Source organism: Equus przewalskii, chromosome X, assembly GCF_037783145.1.
Source record: "Equus przewalskii isolate Varuska chromosome X, EquPr2, whole genome shotgun sequence".
In the NCBI taxonomy this organism is placed as follows: Eukaryota; Metazoa; Chordata; class Mammalia; order Perissodactyla; family Equidae; genus Equus; species Equus przewalskii.
In genome coordinates, this window is record NC_091863.1 from 66,176,944 (window position 1) to 66,194,335 (window position 17,392).

General features: G+C 35.8%; 1 protein-coding gene across 4 annotated transcripts in view; it reads left to right on the top strand.

Annotated features, from left to right (window-relative positions):
- Positions 1–16,076, top strand: part of APOOL (apolipoprotein O like) — a 70,912-nt gene extending 54,836 nt beyond the window's left edge. For all 4 annotated transcript variants that reach the window (XM_008526825.2, XM_008526826.2, XM_070603992.1 and 1 more), the window contains 4 exons: positions 1,932–2,023; positions 8,384–8,497; positions 8,703–8,820; positions 15,517–16,076. In XM_008526825.2, coding sequence (XP_008525047.1) covers positions 1,932–2,023; positions 8,384–8,497; positions 8,703–8,820; positions 15,517–15,605 — 413 coding nt within the window. In that variant the 3' untranslated portion in view covers positions 15,606–16,076. The remainder of the gene's footprint in view (positions 1–1,931; positions 2,024–8,383; positions 8,498–8,702; positions 8,821–15,516) is intronic.
- Positions 16,077–17,392: the final 1,316 nt, after the last annotated feature.

The following is a 17,392-nucleotide window of genomic DNA, read 5'->3' on the forward strand; positions in this document are numbered from 1 at the left end:
AATGTCAGAGCTAGAATAATCCAACCCAGTATTTTTCAAACTTCAGATTTCAACCTATTAGTAGGTAATAAAATAAACATAGTGGATCTTAGGAAACATTTTATTAAAAAATAAAATAGAGGAGAATAGCAAATATCAAAGTGTTTTGTACTTAGTATGGGTAAATATTGTTAAACTTTTGTCTCAGTGGAGTATGTGTGTGGGATAGGTCATAGGTCATGATGTAGTTTGTTCTTTAATATGAGTCATGGTCAAAAAAGTTGGAAAGCTGTTGGTTTAGTCTAATCCTGTTATGCTACAAATAGAGGTGCAGAGAAAGAAAATCTCTCAGTGATTTCATAGTACATAGCTAGTTACTGACTGTGTCTAGAGTCGTTCCTACTTATGGGAGTAGGGTTACTGAACCCAAATGAAATTTATTTTCTTATAGACTGACCTTTCATATCAAGTAAAGAGAGGATGAATGTAAGTCTTTTTAATATTCAAAATGACATGTCAAGGAAAAACTGCCACCTTTCAAGTTTAGGAACAGCACAATTAGGAGAATTTGGCTGAGTCAAGGAAACCTACAACAGGAAATGTTCGGTCAGTAAAATCAAGAAGCAAACTATAGATGCTAGACTAGTAATGAGTAGGACTAGAGTAAAGGAGCAACTTAGGACATATTTTAAAATGCATAGACCCTCTTTCCCACTATGAGAAAAACCAATCTAAATCTAAAGGAAAGCTAAATTAGAGGCTGAATCAACCTACCCACCCACCTCCCCCAAGCTCAGTCTATGGTAGACATGACTGTAGAAGGCCTCCGTACTAATAGTTAAACGGGACAGAGAAATGCCTCTTGTTTTCACCTTCCCTAAACTGTAAAGTCGCCTGCAAACATTGCCAGGTATTTTTCGCCTTAGTCTTTATTGATATACCAGATAGGCTGTTTCATTTTTAAATTAAGGACTGTAGGAGCTGTTCCAGACAATGAAAGTACTTACCCCAATTAGAAATCCCATCATCGAATTGCCCAGATCATATTTACAGAGTCCAGTGTACCCAGACAAGCATTTAAGGTACATATTTTCTTGAACCAACAGTCTGTTTGAACTAAGCTATGGCTTAGACTGGTGAGTTTCAGACTATTCTCCAGAACCTGGCGTTCCATGGAAGTGTTTGGTGGTGATAGAGAGATAAAGGAAAAGCCATGCAGGTGGGGCTCAGTACTGAGCCTCCCTCCCCTGGGCTAATCAGAGTAGCTTCAAGTTTATGGGTTTTATATATCAAGTTCCTCGTGAAATTGTTTTTGGAAGATTTTCTTTTGAAAAGGATTTTGGTGTCAAAAAGTTTGAAAATGAATCTTAGATGCTTAGTTACAGCACTTTTGGAAATGAATGAATTATCTCAAGTTACTTGCAGTTATTAAATTATTACTTCAGTATTTTAAATCATTGACATGAAGAAGTTAAAGTCTTTTAAATTCTTTAGCTGATTAGTTAGTTGGATCTTTAACCTTCCTAGGAACTTAATCAAAAAGGATATATAAAGACAGTCCATTTCAGTTCAACATGGTAGTTGATTAATTCTTTATATTATCATGCTTTATTAGATACCTGAAAAAAATGTCCTTACAACTTTGGGTTTCTTAAGACATGAAAAAATACCTACTTTTAAAAAAGAAGAAAATCATCAACTCCCTTTGTGTAGGTAATTATCAATATTAGATTAAGAATACTTTTAAATTGGACATGACAAATGAGGAGTATTAACGGAATTGTGATCCTTAAGGACATTTGAGCTACCATCTTGGCTGGTCTTATTACCTAAAGAGTAATTTAACAGAGGACGATGGCTTAAAGGGGAACAAAGCAAACATTAAAGTTATAAAACTATCAAGTCTCTGGTAACATCTGTTTGCAGTTTAATAGTTTGTTTGAATTTCATAGGTTCTAGGTTTAAGAAAATTGCTTATCCACTGGGGCTGGCCACTTTAGGAGCATCTGTTTGCTACCCAGTTCAGTCAGTAATAATTGCAAAGGTAAGTTCTTTTTAAGTGATAGCTACATTTCAGTATTTGTTTAAACTCTCAGTGTGACAATATTTAAATGTCATACAGCACCTGCAACATTTAATTTTCGGAGAAATATAGTTGGTATCAACTCTTACGTTGGCAAAATGACATTAGCATCTCAGCATGGTAAATGCCATTCTTAATTACATGATCACAAATAAATAGGATGACTTTGTTTAAATATAATTTAACCATATAAATGCTGGTTTGAGGATTAAGTTCAGAGACACTGAATTATAATTTATGAGGAGAAATACCACTCCCTTGTTGAGCTATGCAAAATTCAATCTGTAACTAACAGGAAATTCCACCTGCTCGCAGCTGTCACTTCAGCAGATTAACCTAATGCAAGAAACAACCAACTGATAGATAACAGAGGTTTCTGAAGGTAAAAAAAAAATACACACACATATACAAACTCAATTTTGAAACCACCTGGAACTAAGCAACACTTTCCATGAATCTGCATTATCGTTGTTTTGTCATTTTCTTGTGAGCTGACCTACAAATTCAGATTCTCCTAATGATTTGAACAGTTTGTGTCAGTATTTTATTTTATTTTTAACACATACTCAGATTGAGGAGAGCTTTCGGATATGCAGTTTTTTCTTCCTTTCCTTCTTTCCTTAATTTCCAACAGTTAACATTTCCCCTCATACTTGAAGCAATGTGTAGTGTTACCAGAAGGATTTTCTGTACTTGTGTTCTCATTACTGCATCTCTTCAGTTGCTGAGGTAGATAGAATTGCCTATTCAGTATTTTGAGAACGTAAAGCATATAGTCCCCTATGTAGTTTGTGATGTGATCAAGCTATAAAAGCTTATAGCAAAGGAAGAGAGCATTGTTCTTTAAATCTAGTTATACTTGAGGTAATTGATGGATAAAATAAGAAACTTATTTTTAAAAATCTTGCCTAAGAATTTACATAGGAATTAGCCACTTAAATTCCTATGATGTTAGTGCTGAGAGAAACCTTTGAGCTCATTAAATTCAACGTCCTCATTTTCTCATTTGCTGATAAGGAAACCATGGCCCAGCAGTTTTGCGGTGACTGATCTGTCCAGAGTTCTCTTCAGCTTCAGGGGGCCTGCTTCCCTGGCCATTTTTCTTGCCAGTGCGTGATGCTGCCACTGATTCTTTTTGTTCATTTTAGAGTAATGACTTCATGTTTTTTAATAGAATTGGTACCTACTCATCCTTAAATAATTTAAACATTAATGAAAAGTGTAGAAAAAAGCCAACTAACCACCTGAAATTCTTCTATCCATAAAAATATCAGTGTTAACATTTGATAGAATGTTATTCTAAACATTTCTCCCTGCATACATAGAGATAGAAAGATTGATGGGTGAATATGCAGATACAGTTTCATAAAAACAGGATCACATTATAGTATGCATCTTATTTTTAATTTTAAAAATAAAGTATTAAACTTAATTTTGCTTTAACAGAAGCAAAATTTTTTAATTTTTCTTTAACAGAAGGAAAATAAAGAATTGCTGAACTTCAAATAAAAATTTTTATGATAAAAGAGGGATTAATATGAGTTCCTAAAAGTTCTTCTATGGTTAAACAATGTTTGTTACTTAAATTTCTAGAGTTGAGACCCTTGCTTTTCCTTTGACTGTCATATAACAATGTCATATGTAATAATTGGTGGATTCATATATATATATATATATACATGTATTATATATATATATATGTATATGTATGTGTACTATATATAGAACATGGGTTCTTAACCTGAGATCCATGATGGACTTCACAGAATCTGTGACTCCCCCACCCGAAACTGTGTGAAAAATTGTATGTATACAATAGATGCCTTCTACTTTGATATTATCAGGACTAGTAGTTAACAATTAATCCAAAGTGGTAAAGCAGGAAGTTTTTAAAAAATAATAAATATTTACCCTAAATATTTTATTTCAAATTAAAACATAAATGTGTGTTCATTTTTCTCTCTTTTTGAAGCAGGGCTTTTCTATGAGTATGGGACGACTAGTTGAAGGTCCACAGCATCTTTCTTATCGCTAGCCATATATGTAATATGTCTTTTACTGTTTTCAGTTTAGGTTTCTTTAAAATAGAATGAACACGTGGGGCTGGCCCCGTGGCCGAGTGGTTAAGTTCGCGCGCTCCGCTGCAGGCGGCCCAGTGTTTCGCTGGTTCGAATCCTGGGCGCGGACATGGCACTGCTCATCAGACCACGCTGAGGCAGCGTCCCACATACCACAACTAGAAGGACCCACAACGAAGAACATACAACTATGTACTGGGGGGCTTTGGAGAGAAAAAGGAAAAAATAAAATCTCTAAAAAAAAAATAGAATGAACACTTAAAAACATTTTTAAAATAATCTGAGTGCGGAATCCTCTTAGATTTTTATTATTTACCCCAGCCTTTTACAGTTGTCTTGCCCACCTTTGGCAGTGGTTATTCTTTTAGTAATTTACTTTGGAGTTTTTACAAAGCATTTAACTTAATTTTCCTAGACACAACAATTATCTTCACACTCATATTTCATCCTACTATGGTACATTTAAATTGTTGAATTATAGTAAAACTGATGTAGAGACTTGCAAACGAACACAACTTATTCTTGGTAAGCATATGGATCACTTGTGACAGACAGTACTTGAGCATATTGGACAGTGCCTACTAACGATGAATATTCAGCATTCTATGAAAATCATTTATTATAAATTTTTTAAACATCTTCATTTAATCAGACAAGCCTCTTAAAAGGATGTCAGGTGAGAGCTCTTCTACTGAATGTGTATTTTTCTGAAGGAAAGGGCCCATTCTTTTCAAGAGATTCTCCAAGGGTTCTATGATGTAAAATAGGTTACAAAACGATAGTCCAGAAGGTCCTTGGAAAAATAAAAGTCACACTCCCATTATTCACAAGTTTGGAAATACACTTCAAGATGGAATTACTCTTTGCTTTCTATATTTTTTCTTTACAATATTTTCATTATTAACTTATATAAAGAGTAACAAGCAATCTGTTTTGGAAACTATAAAATATTTAAGAACTTATCAAATAATGTTTTATGACCTGTTTTTTTAAAAACTATTAAATTTTACTGAAGGGCATTTTCTTAAACCTGAATACATTGAGAGATACATCTTGTTTCTGGATGAAAGGACTCAATATGGAATATGACAGATGTTTCCAAATTTACAAATTCAGTTCTTAGAAAATTCCTGGATTTGGAGGGAACATGACATTGATTCAAGCAGTATTTGTTGTCCATCTGCCATGTGTCAGTAACTATACTAAGCTATAGCATAGACAATAAAATAGACCAAGAGAACAAAAAAGAAGGTCCAAAAACAAATGTATCGAGTATGTCTTTGTATACATTATGGGGAGACCTGCGGGGGTATGGTAAAGGTGACATTTCAGATCAGCGTGTAAAGAAAGGATGGATTATTCAAGAAATGTGTTGGAATAATTGACTTTTTGGAAAAATGCTTAGATCTTTCCCAAATATCGTGCAAAAATAAATTCCAGGTGTAATAAATATCTAATCATAAAACATAATACTATAAAAATATTAGAAGAAAAAAGAGGCGTATTTGTGTAATCTTGAGATAGGAAAGGCCTTCTTAAAACATAATCCAGAAGCCATCAAAGAAAAAAATGTTTTTTACTCCATCAAAATAAATAAATTTCTGTTGATCAGTATACCATACACAAAAGTAATGGATAAATGAGAAACTGGTAAAACTATTTGCAACATATATAACAAAGGACTAAATAATATCCTTCATATATTAAGAGCTCTTATAAATTGATAGGAAAAAGATGAATGCCCTCTAAGAAAATGAAGAAAGTATATGAAGAAGCAATCCACAAAATAAGAAACATAAATGAGGGCCGGCCCCGTGTCTGAGTGGTTAAGTTCGCACACTCCACTTCATTGGTCCAGGGTTTCGGTTTCACCAGTTCAGATCTTGGGTGCAGACCTAGCACCGCTCATCAAGCCATGCTGATGTGCTGTCCCACATAGCAGAACTAGAAGGACCTACAGCTAGAATATACAACTACGTACTGGGGGGGTTTGGGGAGAAGAAGAAAAAAAAAAGATTGACAACAGATGTTAGCTCAGGGCCAATCTTAAAAAAAAAAAAGAAACATAAATGGCCTAATAGATGAAAGATGTTTAACTTCATCAACAATCAAATAATTGCAAATTTAAAAGATCATTTAGATAATTGATTTATAGCCTTTCAATTTGATGAAGATGTAAAAGATTCATAATACTGCTACTGGTAAATGGGTGGAAAACCAGACTTTTGGTGGGAGTGTAAATTGCTGCAGTATATCCCTGACTTTCTGGAGGCAATGTGGCAATATTATCAAAAATTAAAATGTATGTAATCTTTAATCCACATATTTCACATCTAGGAACCTGTTCCAAGGAAACACCACAAAGGTATACGGTCCCAGTTGTATGTGTGCGGATGCTAATCACAGCATGCTCATAATTGCCCAAAAAAGGGGAAACATCCCATATGCCCATTAACAAGGGATTTGTTAAACAAATCATAACGCCCTTATGCCCATCAGTAGGGGATTTGTTAAACAAATTGTGGTATATCCATTATAGAATACTAACTATGCAGATCTTAAAAAAGAAACATATCTATTGGTATATAAACTGATATGGAAACATCTCTGTGACATGTTGTTAAGCTTTTAAGAAATCAGATGTCAAAATAATATGTATAGTGTGATCCCATTTGTATTTAAAAAGAAACCAAGCTAAGTATATATGTGTGTAGTTTCTTTTAAAATTTAATTTAAAACATAACTGAGATTGTAGTGTATAATCTATTATTCTCTAATCTCTTTTTGTCATGGACTTCTATCCATGTTAGTCTGTATAGATCTACTTCATCCTTTTTGGTAGATCTATAAGTATCGGCATTCCATTTGTTTTAAAATACTATGCATGTGTGTATATAATATACATATAAGAGTAAAAATTGAGAAAGAATATCCATACAACTGGTGACAAAGGTTACTTGGAGGGAGAAAGAGGACTGTCTTTATAATAGTGGATTGGTTGATTTTTCTTAAGTGTAGGCATATCCTTACCAAAAACAATAGAAATATTTCTATTTAAGGAAGAAAAACATAGTTTTTAAAAATTTATGTTTAGGGGCCGGCTCCATGACATAGTGGTTAGGTTCAGCATGCTCTGCTTCAGCAGCCCAGGTTCACGGATTCAGATCCCAGGTGCAGACCTACACCACTCATCAGCCATGCTCTCTGGTGGCAACCCACATATAAAGTAGAAGAGTGGCACAGATGTTAGCTCAAGGCTAATCTTCCTCAAGGCAAAAAAGAGGAATATTGGCAACAGATGTTAGCTCAGGGCTCATCTTCCTCAGGAAAAAAATAAATAAGTTCATAGAAAGCATAATCCTGGAAAGTTCCCCAAAACCACTTTAAAACTTGAAAAATCAATAGCTATTGAAATTACTTTTACTGTAATGAACAAAAGGATGGGAAAAGAATAGAAAGAAGGAATCAGAAGAAGATTTTCAAAGAGAAAGAGATATGCATGAAAGTAACAGCAGCTTCAAGAATTCAGTCAGCATCATAGCCTCTACCTTAGTGTGTTTGTAGTTCATTTTTTATTTCAGGTTTCTACCAAAAAAACAGTATTATTCTCTGGAGAAATACACTGATGCTTTTTCTTTGTGACCAGAGAAAGCACTATAAAAATTAAAGCAAATCATTAACTTTGTAGCATCTTCAAATCTCATTTTCTCAGTCAGCTGTTTATTATCTCAAACTATCTTTCCGAGACTCCTGTGAAACAGACATAGTTTTCAATTTACATTTTACCGTATGATTGAAAACTATACATGTTTTAAAGACTTCATTTTTTTAGAGCGGTTTTAGGTTCACAACAAAATTAAGGGGAAGATACAGAGATTTCCCGTACACCCTCTGCCCCAATGCATGCACGGTCTCCTCCATTATCAACGTCCCCACCAGAGTGGTACATTTGTTACAGTTGATGAGCCTACACTGACACGTCGTTATGACCCAAAGTCCACAGTTTACATCAGGATTCACTCTTGGTGTTGTACTAACTGTACACTTTTTAGCCTTTTACATGAAACGAATTTTCGTATGAGACAGAAAATGGAGCTTTGTGTTATATGATCTAGAGATTTATATCTTTACCATTGATTCTGACCTGGGTGTTCATATAAAATACCTGACATAAGTTTTTAAATATTTGTTATTTTAACTCTTAAAAATATATGTTATTTGACTCACTTTTTGTTTTAATTAGGTAACTGGGAGAAAGGCATATGCTACAAGCCAGCAAATTTATGAAGCAGTTAAATCATTGTGGACAAAAAACAACAAAAAAGAGTCACTTCCTGAACCTAAAGAAAAAACTAAGGTAGAGTTTAAATGGACTAAAAAAGTAGACATTGAGTTTTGTTTGGGTGGCTGTTGGCTTGTAACGGCGTGTCCCAGACAGAGGTCAAGAATAGAATGAAAGGAGATGAAGGAGCCTAATCCCTTCGCATACTGTAATTTTTTAGGATATTTTATTCTTTTAGTAAACTGATTTACTTATGAAGGAAAATCTTTTTGGTATACAGCTAGGAAGCCCTGCTGAAATAGAAATACCTGCAAAAACGCCTCACGACCTGAAACACTCAGTGCCTTTGCCAACAGAATTCAGCTCTGAAACGAAGACCAAATTGGAATCCCCCTCAGGTTTGTTTGAAATGATTCAATTTTGTTTTCATTCTTTTCTTAAATAATTTTATAGTGTTATAATTAGTAGTTTGAACTTATTTACATGTTTTCTTCGTAAATGTTTTGTCTTTCTAATGTCTGTAGTCTATATTTCTTTTTAGGTTATGAAGTACTGAGGTGCCTGGGGCTGTTTCTGATTGCCACATGGTTCATAACGCAGATCTTTGCATATGGGGGTATAGAGTAGCACTGGCAGGTTGAGTGAGTGAAGCATTTAATATTACTTTATAAATGTGAGCTTTCTCATCAGGTGGAGGAAAATCTGCCTTTCTGGATTCTATCAATTTGCAGGATCTAAGTATGCATCACATCTACCTAGAAGAAATATCAGCTTTCCATTTCTTGTGCTATTTACCCCTCTCAGTTTTATTTAGTTTAGATACCGGGAGAACTTCCAACATTAAATAGTGAAAAATAGCACCAATTATAATACTAATAACTTTGCTAGTATTAGATACTCACAATTAATATCTTGTGGGACCAAATAGCGACAATTATACTGTCTAGGCAAATATACCATGGTTTTACTGTGATAAAAAAGAAGGTAACAGAGTGTTTAATACCACTTCAATAGTGTATTCACATAAACCCACCAGTCACTGGCTTGCATAGGTTTGTCTTTCTGTACAAGGTGAATGGTACTACCCATAAGTTGTCTTATTGCAAAGGAAATAGGGCCAACTCAGAGGTAGAGAATTAGGAAATAATGATAATATCTGCCTTTTATTGAACACCTACTCTGGTGCAAAGAGCAGTAAGTATGTTATTCAATCCTCACCCAAAAAGCAAAACAAACAAAAAGGACTCTGGTGTATACATGTAATTATAATCATTTTATGGTGAAGAGACTGAGACTCAGGGAGCTTAAGTAATTTGCCCAAAATCATACAGCTTATGAGTGGCAGAGTTGTGTTTATAGTCTGGATCTTCCTAACACCAAAGTCCCACCTCTTTTCTGTTGTGTATAGATTATCTAATTTAAAACTAGAGTTTAGTGTCTAATTTCAGCCTCCTCCTTTCTCACTTAATCTTTCTAAGGTTGTCACTGACTAACAAACCCAGTCTGAGCTTTACTGTTTTCTTCTGTTACCTCTCCTTTCTAATCAAGAAAAGTCGTGCAGTTTTTAGACTCTCTCTGATTAATCAACAGTTGACCACATTCCCACAAGTATATAATATATCCAGTCATTTTCCTAAATGTCTGTCAATTCCAAGTATCTTTGTGGAGATGAAACATGTTATAGCTCAATAGTGGGACCAAACCATCCCTAGCCAATGTCTTTTCTTCACACATCTAGATTCTGGAACCCTTTACCCACCTGTCATGGGTAATGTGATAGATGAAAAGAATTCTAAGGAGACATGTAGAGGGGAGAGAGATGCTAGTACTATTCATCTGTATCATGTATCATTCAGAGTTGATTATACAGTAGAGCCTTGGGATTCACCATTTCTACATTTCACGTGCAGTCCCAAAGGTCTAAGACATAGGAAACAGTAGTGAATATGAGCACAGATTTTAGAATAAGACCTGGATCTGAATCCTACATCCAACATTTACTAATTCTATTGTCTGGGGCAAGTTATGTAATACCTTAAGCCTTAGTCTCTTCATCCATGTAAGGAGGACAATAATAGTGTTATTCTCACATGGTTGTTGTGAGGATTACATGAGAGACTACATGTAAAGCACAAAGTACAATGTCGAGCACACACTAAGTTCTCAGTGAGCGTTAGAAGATAACATTATCATTTGCCTAATTAGCCATTTTTCCAATAAATTTATTTTCCTTGAGCACACTTTGAGAGCATGTTACTTAGCTGGGGAGCCTAGCCATGGCCACCACTTACCACGATACAAAATAGATTGGGTGTACTGTCCAACTGTATATCATGCCTCTGAATATGAGTTTGATTGTTCTCTATCATCGATATACATTTATGGTGAAAAAATATGTTATTTTGGGGATCACAAATTTGGAAATTTGGTGAAATGGACCTTTTTGAAATCTGATGAAAACAGAATAAAATCTCTCACAGTCTCACAGGATTAATGTCCCTCTAAAGCAGAGGTTGCAAACTATGGCACTTGTGCCAAAGCTGGCTCACCGCCTATTTTTGTACATTCCATGAGCCAAGAATGGTCTCTACATGGTTTAAATGGTTAAAAAGCAACCACAAAATATTTCATGACAAGTGAAAATTAAATGAAATTCAAATCTCGGTGTTCATACAAATTTTATTGGAACACAGCCACACTCATTCATTTCTGTATGATCTGTGGTTGCTTTCATGCTACTATGGCAGGGTTGAGCATGGAAACCTTATGTTTTACAAAGTCAAAAATATTACTCTGGCCCTTTGCAGAAAAAGTCCGCTGATTCCTGTTCTAGAGGGATGAGGTGTGCCACACATACATGACTTCCCTTCATGATATCTGCGAGACTTTTTACAGGTCAGGAGACTAAATAGCCAAGTTCAAAACCTCTGAAGGGCAGAACTGAATTTCCTACTGTCTTTTAGTGCAAGGGAGACAGAAAATTGTCAGGCTCTCAGTCAGAAGTTTGCGGGTGCCATGGCTGAGGACCAGGGAGAAAGCAGAGGTTGGCTTACTCTTACCAAAACTGCAACTCAGGTCAATGCCTGATTGGATTGAGATGATAAGCACTTCACCCTTCCTAAAAGAGGAAGAGGGTCCCCCTCTCTGGTAGAAGGTATCGTCTGGAGCTTCTACAGTTTTTTTAATACACCATACAAGCAAACCAAATACTAGTTATGCAAAGAGGCAGGAAGATGGGACTCATAATCAAAAGAGAAAAATATAACAGCAGACCCACAGGTAATCTAAATATTGAACTTAGCAGAAAAGGACTTTAACTAACTATGATTAATATATTAAATAGAAAACATGAACAAAATGGATGAAAAGATGGAGAATTTCATTAAAAAATTGGATTCTATTAAAAAACCAAGTGGATATTCTAGAAGTGAAAAAGTATCTGAAATTAACTCATTAGATGGGTGTAACAGCAGACTATATACAAAGGAGGACGGAAGTAGTGAGTTCAAATATTGTTTGATAGAAAATAGCCAAACTGAAGCACAGAGAGAAAAAAGAAAGAAAAGAATAGAACAAAGTGTGAGGAAGTCCTTTGCAGTGACTAGTATCTTTAAGTGTTTCGATTATTGAGAAGCTGAATGCTGAATATCATCCCAATTTTATACAAAAGAAACAAAAATAGAATTTCTAACAATCCTAACTTCACTCAGCAATTAGTGATCTGTCCCATTTTTTCTACCTAACTTGCTTGAAATATAAATGAGATAATGTGTGAACTAAATTATCAGTGAACAGATACCACCTAATGGCTATTTGAGACAATAATTCATTGCTGTTTTATGACTTTAAACATCTTTATTCCTTTCCTTTCCTGTTCGTTATAACACCATCTTTTTTAAAAGTCTGCAATAAAAACTTTAAGCATAAAATGTTTTTTATTAGAGATTACAAACACGACAAAGCTCAAAGAAAAGCATTATAATTATTAGGGGATTGAGATTCAAGAAGAGTTTTATGACTGCTAATCTTTGATCAGCTCAAGGGGTGAAGAAATTTCTAAGAGGAATGATATAATCCTTAATTACTCAGAAAAGCATGAGATGAATCTTTTTGAAAAGGCAGAAATCAAATGACCTAGGCTAAGTGATTCTAAACCAGAGGGATCCACATCACAATTACTTGAGGTTTTTTTTTAAATTCACTCTACCCAAGAATTATAAATTAGGATCTCCAGAGGGGAGGCCTCCAAGCAGGCGGATTGTAAGAAAAGCTCCACCGGGAATTCTCTGTGCATATTCCTCTAATCATAAGGTCTGACATGAGCTAGGGATCAATTAAAAATTTGAAGCCTTTCAAGAAATTTTGAGAAGTGGAGATCTAAAGGCAAGGGGTCTTTCACATTTGGATGAACTGTATCTTTGACCAGAGTTTGGACAAGAATATAAATTAAGAAAATGAGTAGAAGCGTTAGAGAACTGAGTCAGTTGGTTAACATTGTTAAGCAAATTAGACACATTCAGACTTATATAAAATAATTATTTGCCACATGCAAGTAGTACGTCTGTCTGATAAAGAAGAAAACTATTTTGTAGGACACTTTTCACTTGTACTGAGCAAAGGCTTCCACCAGGTGGCAGCAAGAGTACATTTGAGAAAAGGGCCGGCAGAACCACTGTCTTTACCTCTTTTGTGTGCTACAGACCTCTTCTCAGAATAATGTTTTTAAATGCATCAAATAAAATACATAGTGATATATGAGCTTCCTTAAATGTATTAAACAACAACATCTAACAGCAGATCTAATAAAGGCCATGGTTTTGATATAGTGGTAAGTGTAACTATATCAAGATATCTGCAACTGCAGTGTGATAGGAAAATATCTGTGATTTCTATTAGTGACAAAATCTAAGGTACCACTAATACTATTTTGGTTTATTGCCTACATTTATTATTGAAGAAAATGTTCATTTTTAGTCAGAGTTTAATTAAATAAAGACAAATTTTCCCCATTCAAATTCATAGATCACATGAATTCTATCCACAGACCCCAAAGAGACCCCAGGTTAAGAATCTCTGTCCTATGGAGAACTATATTAGTGTCATGAGTAGTGATTACTTGTGATCTGGTTGTTTTTTAGTATATTTGGTGCTGAATTTGCATATAGGTATATCACACTTTATAAAAAATGTTTCTGAAAAGATAGGTGTAAAATAAATCATTGTATATAAATGTTTCTCCCCTTTGTTTTCATCATAAAACTTGAAATTAAATTCCTCTGTGGAAAAAAAGGTATGTCTCCCAAATGTAATAAAATCATTTTAAAATGAATCAGATTTTGAAAAACATATTTAAAATAAAAACAAATTTCTGAAAAAATAGTTTTAGTCTTATGTCATGAAGTAAATATATAGTTGTTCCTTTCCTACTTGCCGTGCACAGGGTATTATATGCAGCACTTTGTGCACATTATTATATTGAATACTAAAAATAATTGTATGATGTTGTTACTACTCTAACCCCCATTTTACAGGAGAGCCAGGGTTGTTCTCTTGGAGGTCAGACAAACTTGGATTCAATCCTGGCTCCATCACTTATCAACTGAGTGACGTTGGTCAACTTTCATAACCTCTCTAAATGAAAATTTCCTTATCTGTAAAACAAGGATAATAGAAAAATATCATCTGTCTCATGGTGGTATTGTGAGACAGTGCATGAAAATAATGTAGCACCTCGCCTGGCACACAGTCAGCGTATCAGGATCACCACTGGTCCACACATTGCCGAATCCAGGAGTCCATTCTCAGTCTCCATCTTATGCAATCCATCTGTAACTTTTACCACAAGTGATTACTCCCTCCTCCTTGAAACAATCTCTTCACTTGGCCTATAGGATACTACTTGCTCTTGGTTCTCTTACCTCACTGACTGGCTGTTCCTTCTCAGTCTTCTCTGCTACATTCTTCTAATCTTCTTAATTTCAAAAAGTTGGAGTATCCAAAGGGCTCATTCCTTGGCCTCTTCTCTGGCGCTCTATATGATCTCATATAGTCCCATAGTTTTAAGTGCCATGTATAGGATAGGCCTGTAAAATTTATAAACCAGCCCAGGCCTCTCCTCAACCCTACTGACTCAGACTTCTAGCTGCCTACTGAAACATTTGTACTCAGATGTCTAGTTAGTAATTCAAATTTAACACATCCAAAACTTAACGCTTCCTTTGCCTTCCCCTGAACATGCTTCTCCCACATTTTTCTTTATCTCGGTAAATGTAAACTCCATTCTTCCAGTTTCTCAAGTTAAAGAGTCTCTCTCACACAACATCTTCCATCCATTTAGGAAATCCTGTCCATTCTACCTTCAGAAGTTATTCTGAATCCATTCCCTTTTCCCTGCCTGTACTGCTGCTGCCCTAGTTAAAGCCATCAGCGTGTGGCTCTGGGAGTGCTGCAGCAGCTTTCTCACTGCTTTCCCTGCTTCCGGCCTTGTTCCCTTGTAGTCTCTTCTTCCCATAGCTAAAAGTGATCTTTTAGAAAACATAACATCATGTTACTCCTCTGCTTAAAACTGTCCAGTAGCTTCTCATCTCACTTAAAATAAAAAAGAAAAACCTTACCATGGTTCTGTGTGGCCTAGCCTTCACCTGTTTTCTGATGATGTCTCCTGTCACTCTCACTGTACCCACGATCACCACATCTGGCCGACTCTGTTCCAGCCATATTGGCCATTTTGTGTTTCCTCAGACATGCCTCAGGCCTGTTATACTTGCTGCCTGCTCTTCAGATATCTACCAGCTCACACCCTCTCCTCTTTCAGTTCTTGCTCGGTATCACCTTTCTGGAAGGCTTTCCCTGTCCACTGTATTTAAAATTGCAAATTACCCAAGCACTCCATATGCCCCTCCCTGGTTGATTTTTCTGCATAGCACTTACCACCATCTCATATCTTTTACTTAACTTACTGTCTGTCTCACCCAACTTAAATGTTAGGTCCATGTTGGCAGAGATTTTTGTTTTGTTCACTACTGTATTCCCAGTGCCAACAATAAATTTGTTAAATGAATGACTAATTTTTTTTCGTTTTAATACTTTATCAGGTGCTACACAGTTTCTGCCTGACCCCAAGCTCATGGATCACGGGCAGTCCCATCCAGAAGATGCAGATATGTACAGCACTAGAAGCTGAAATGTCTGCGTAGAGAACTACCAGATGTGTGAAGCTGCAAATAATGATGAAAACAATCGTGATGGGTAACTGCGACGCACAGAGTATAAGTTCAACCATGTTTTCCCTCACATCTTCTAACGTACCGTTTGACCAATCACATAGGTGATTAAAACACCAACTATGAACAAAATCCAAACAATATTAAATGATTGATGAAGAGGCAGAGGTAGAAGTATTAGGATGCATTTGGTGACTTTTAAGGATGTTTATGAAAAAACAAAAACAGTAAATATATGAACACTGATGAGACTAAAATCTGAAAAACTATGTCTACATATAAATATTTATACGTATACACATACATATTTGCTTTAGCTTTTCTGAATTAATGTCAGCTAAATTAGAATGGTGTGTGGAAGGATGTGTTCCCTTCTTCCCATTTTTTTTTCATTTCCCAGAGCTGGAATAAAATATCCATACTTTAAGGCACTTGGGCTTGGCTTTGTCTCTTTGTTTTATTAGTGTTAACTCCTCTTAAGTGTCCCCAAACACCTCTATTCAAGAGGACCATATGCTACGTGGGACCCCCAATGCTGTTTAGCAGTCCTGCTGGTTCCTAGGTGGTTTCCTATTCTGTTCCCCAGGAGAGGTATTACAGACCTTTTATTTCCAAGCCTCTTATTCCTGCCAAAGATGACCATGTCTCCTATTACTCAGAGAAACAAGAATGTTATTTAGACATGACCATTCCCAACTTCTTCCCATTTACCTTCAAAAGTCTTATGTCTTTTCAGCCATGCAGCCCCCTTTTCTAAGGTCAGTGCTTCTATTTGTGTTCCTCATCTCATTCCTCCGCATCCTTCCCAGTACCATGGTCTATCCTGTTTAATCTTCAGTCTTTGGTTTCTCTTTTCACTCATTTAATTTTCCTCACATCTAAATAGCTTCAGATCTTCTTTATCCAAAAACAACAGTAACAAAACCCTTTCCCTAACCCTGCCTCTTCCTCTAGAGCTATCTTTTCTTTGTCCTTCCCATAATTGCCATACTTCTTAAAGAAGTAATTAATGTCACTTTCTTACTTCCTCGCTTTCAATTCCTCTCTAATTTGGGACACCCTGGTCTCTATATCTGCTTGAATTTTCTGCAATTATTGACTCTCGACCACTCCCTCCTTGAAACTCACTCCTCCCTTTGCTCTCTGTTACTCCTGCTTCTCTTGTTTTTCTTCATTCTTCTCTTGCTCTGAATGCCTTAAATGCTGAGGCTCCCCGGGCTGCATTCCTAGCCTTCTTTTCTCATTCTGTGTGCTCTCTCATTTTCATTCAACGTACTTCACTGACTTCAGCCGCCATTTATATGTCCTTATTATTTCTATTTCAGCTCCTGTATTTCTCCAGAGCTATGGACCTTTCTTTCTAATTATTTATTAGTCATATCTACCTTACATCCCATAGATATCCCCAATGTCATTATGCCTAAAACTAAATTGTCTCTATCTCTCTCTTTTTTTTTTTAAAGACTTCATTTTTTCCTTTTTCTCCCCAAAGCCCCCCGGTACATAGTTGTATATTCTTCGTTGTGGGTCCTTCTAGTTGTGGCATGTGGGACGCTGCCTCAGCGTGGCTTGATGAGCAGTGCCATGTCCGTGCCCAGGATTTGAACCTACGAAACACTGGGCTGCCTGCAGCGGAGTGCGCGAACTTAACCACTCGCCACGGGGCCAGCCCCTCTACCTCTCTCTTCTTATTTCTATGTTTCTCAAATCCTTTCTACCTTTTCTAATCCTTGTTCTCATTCACCTC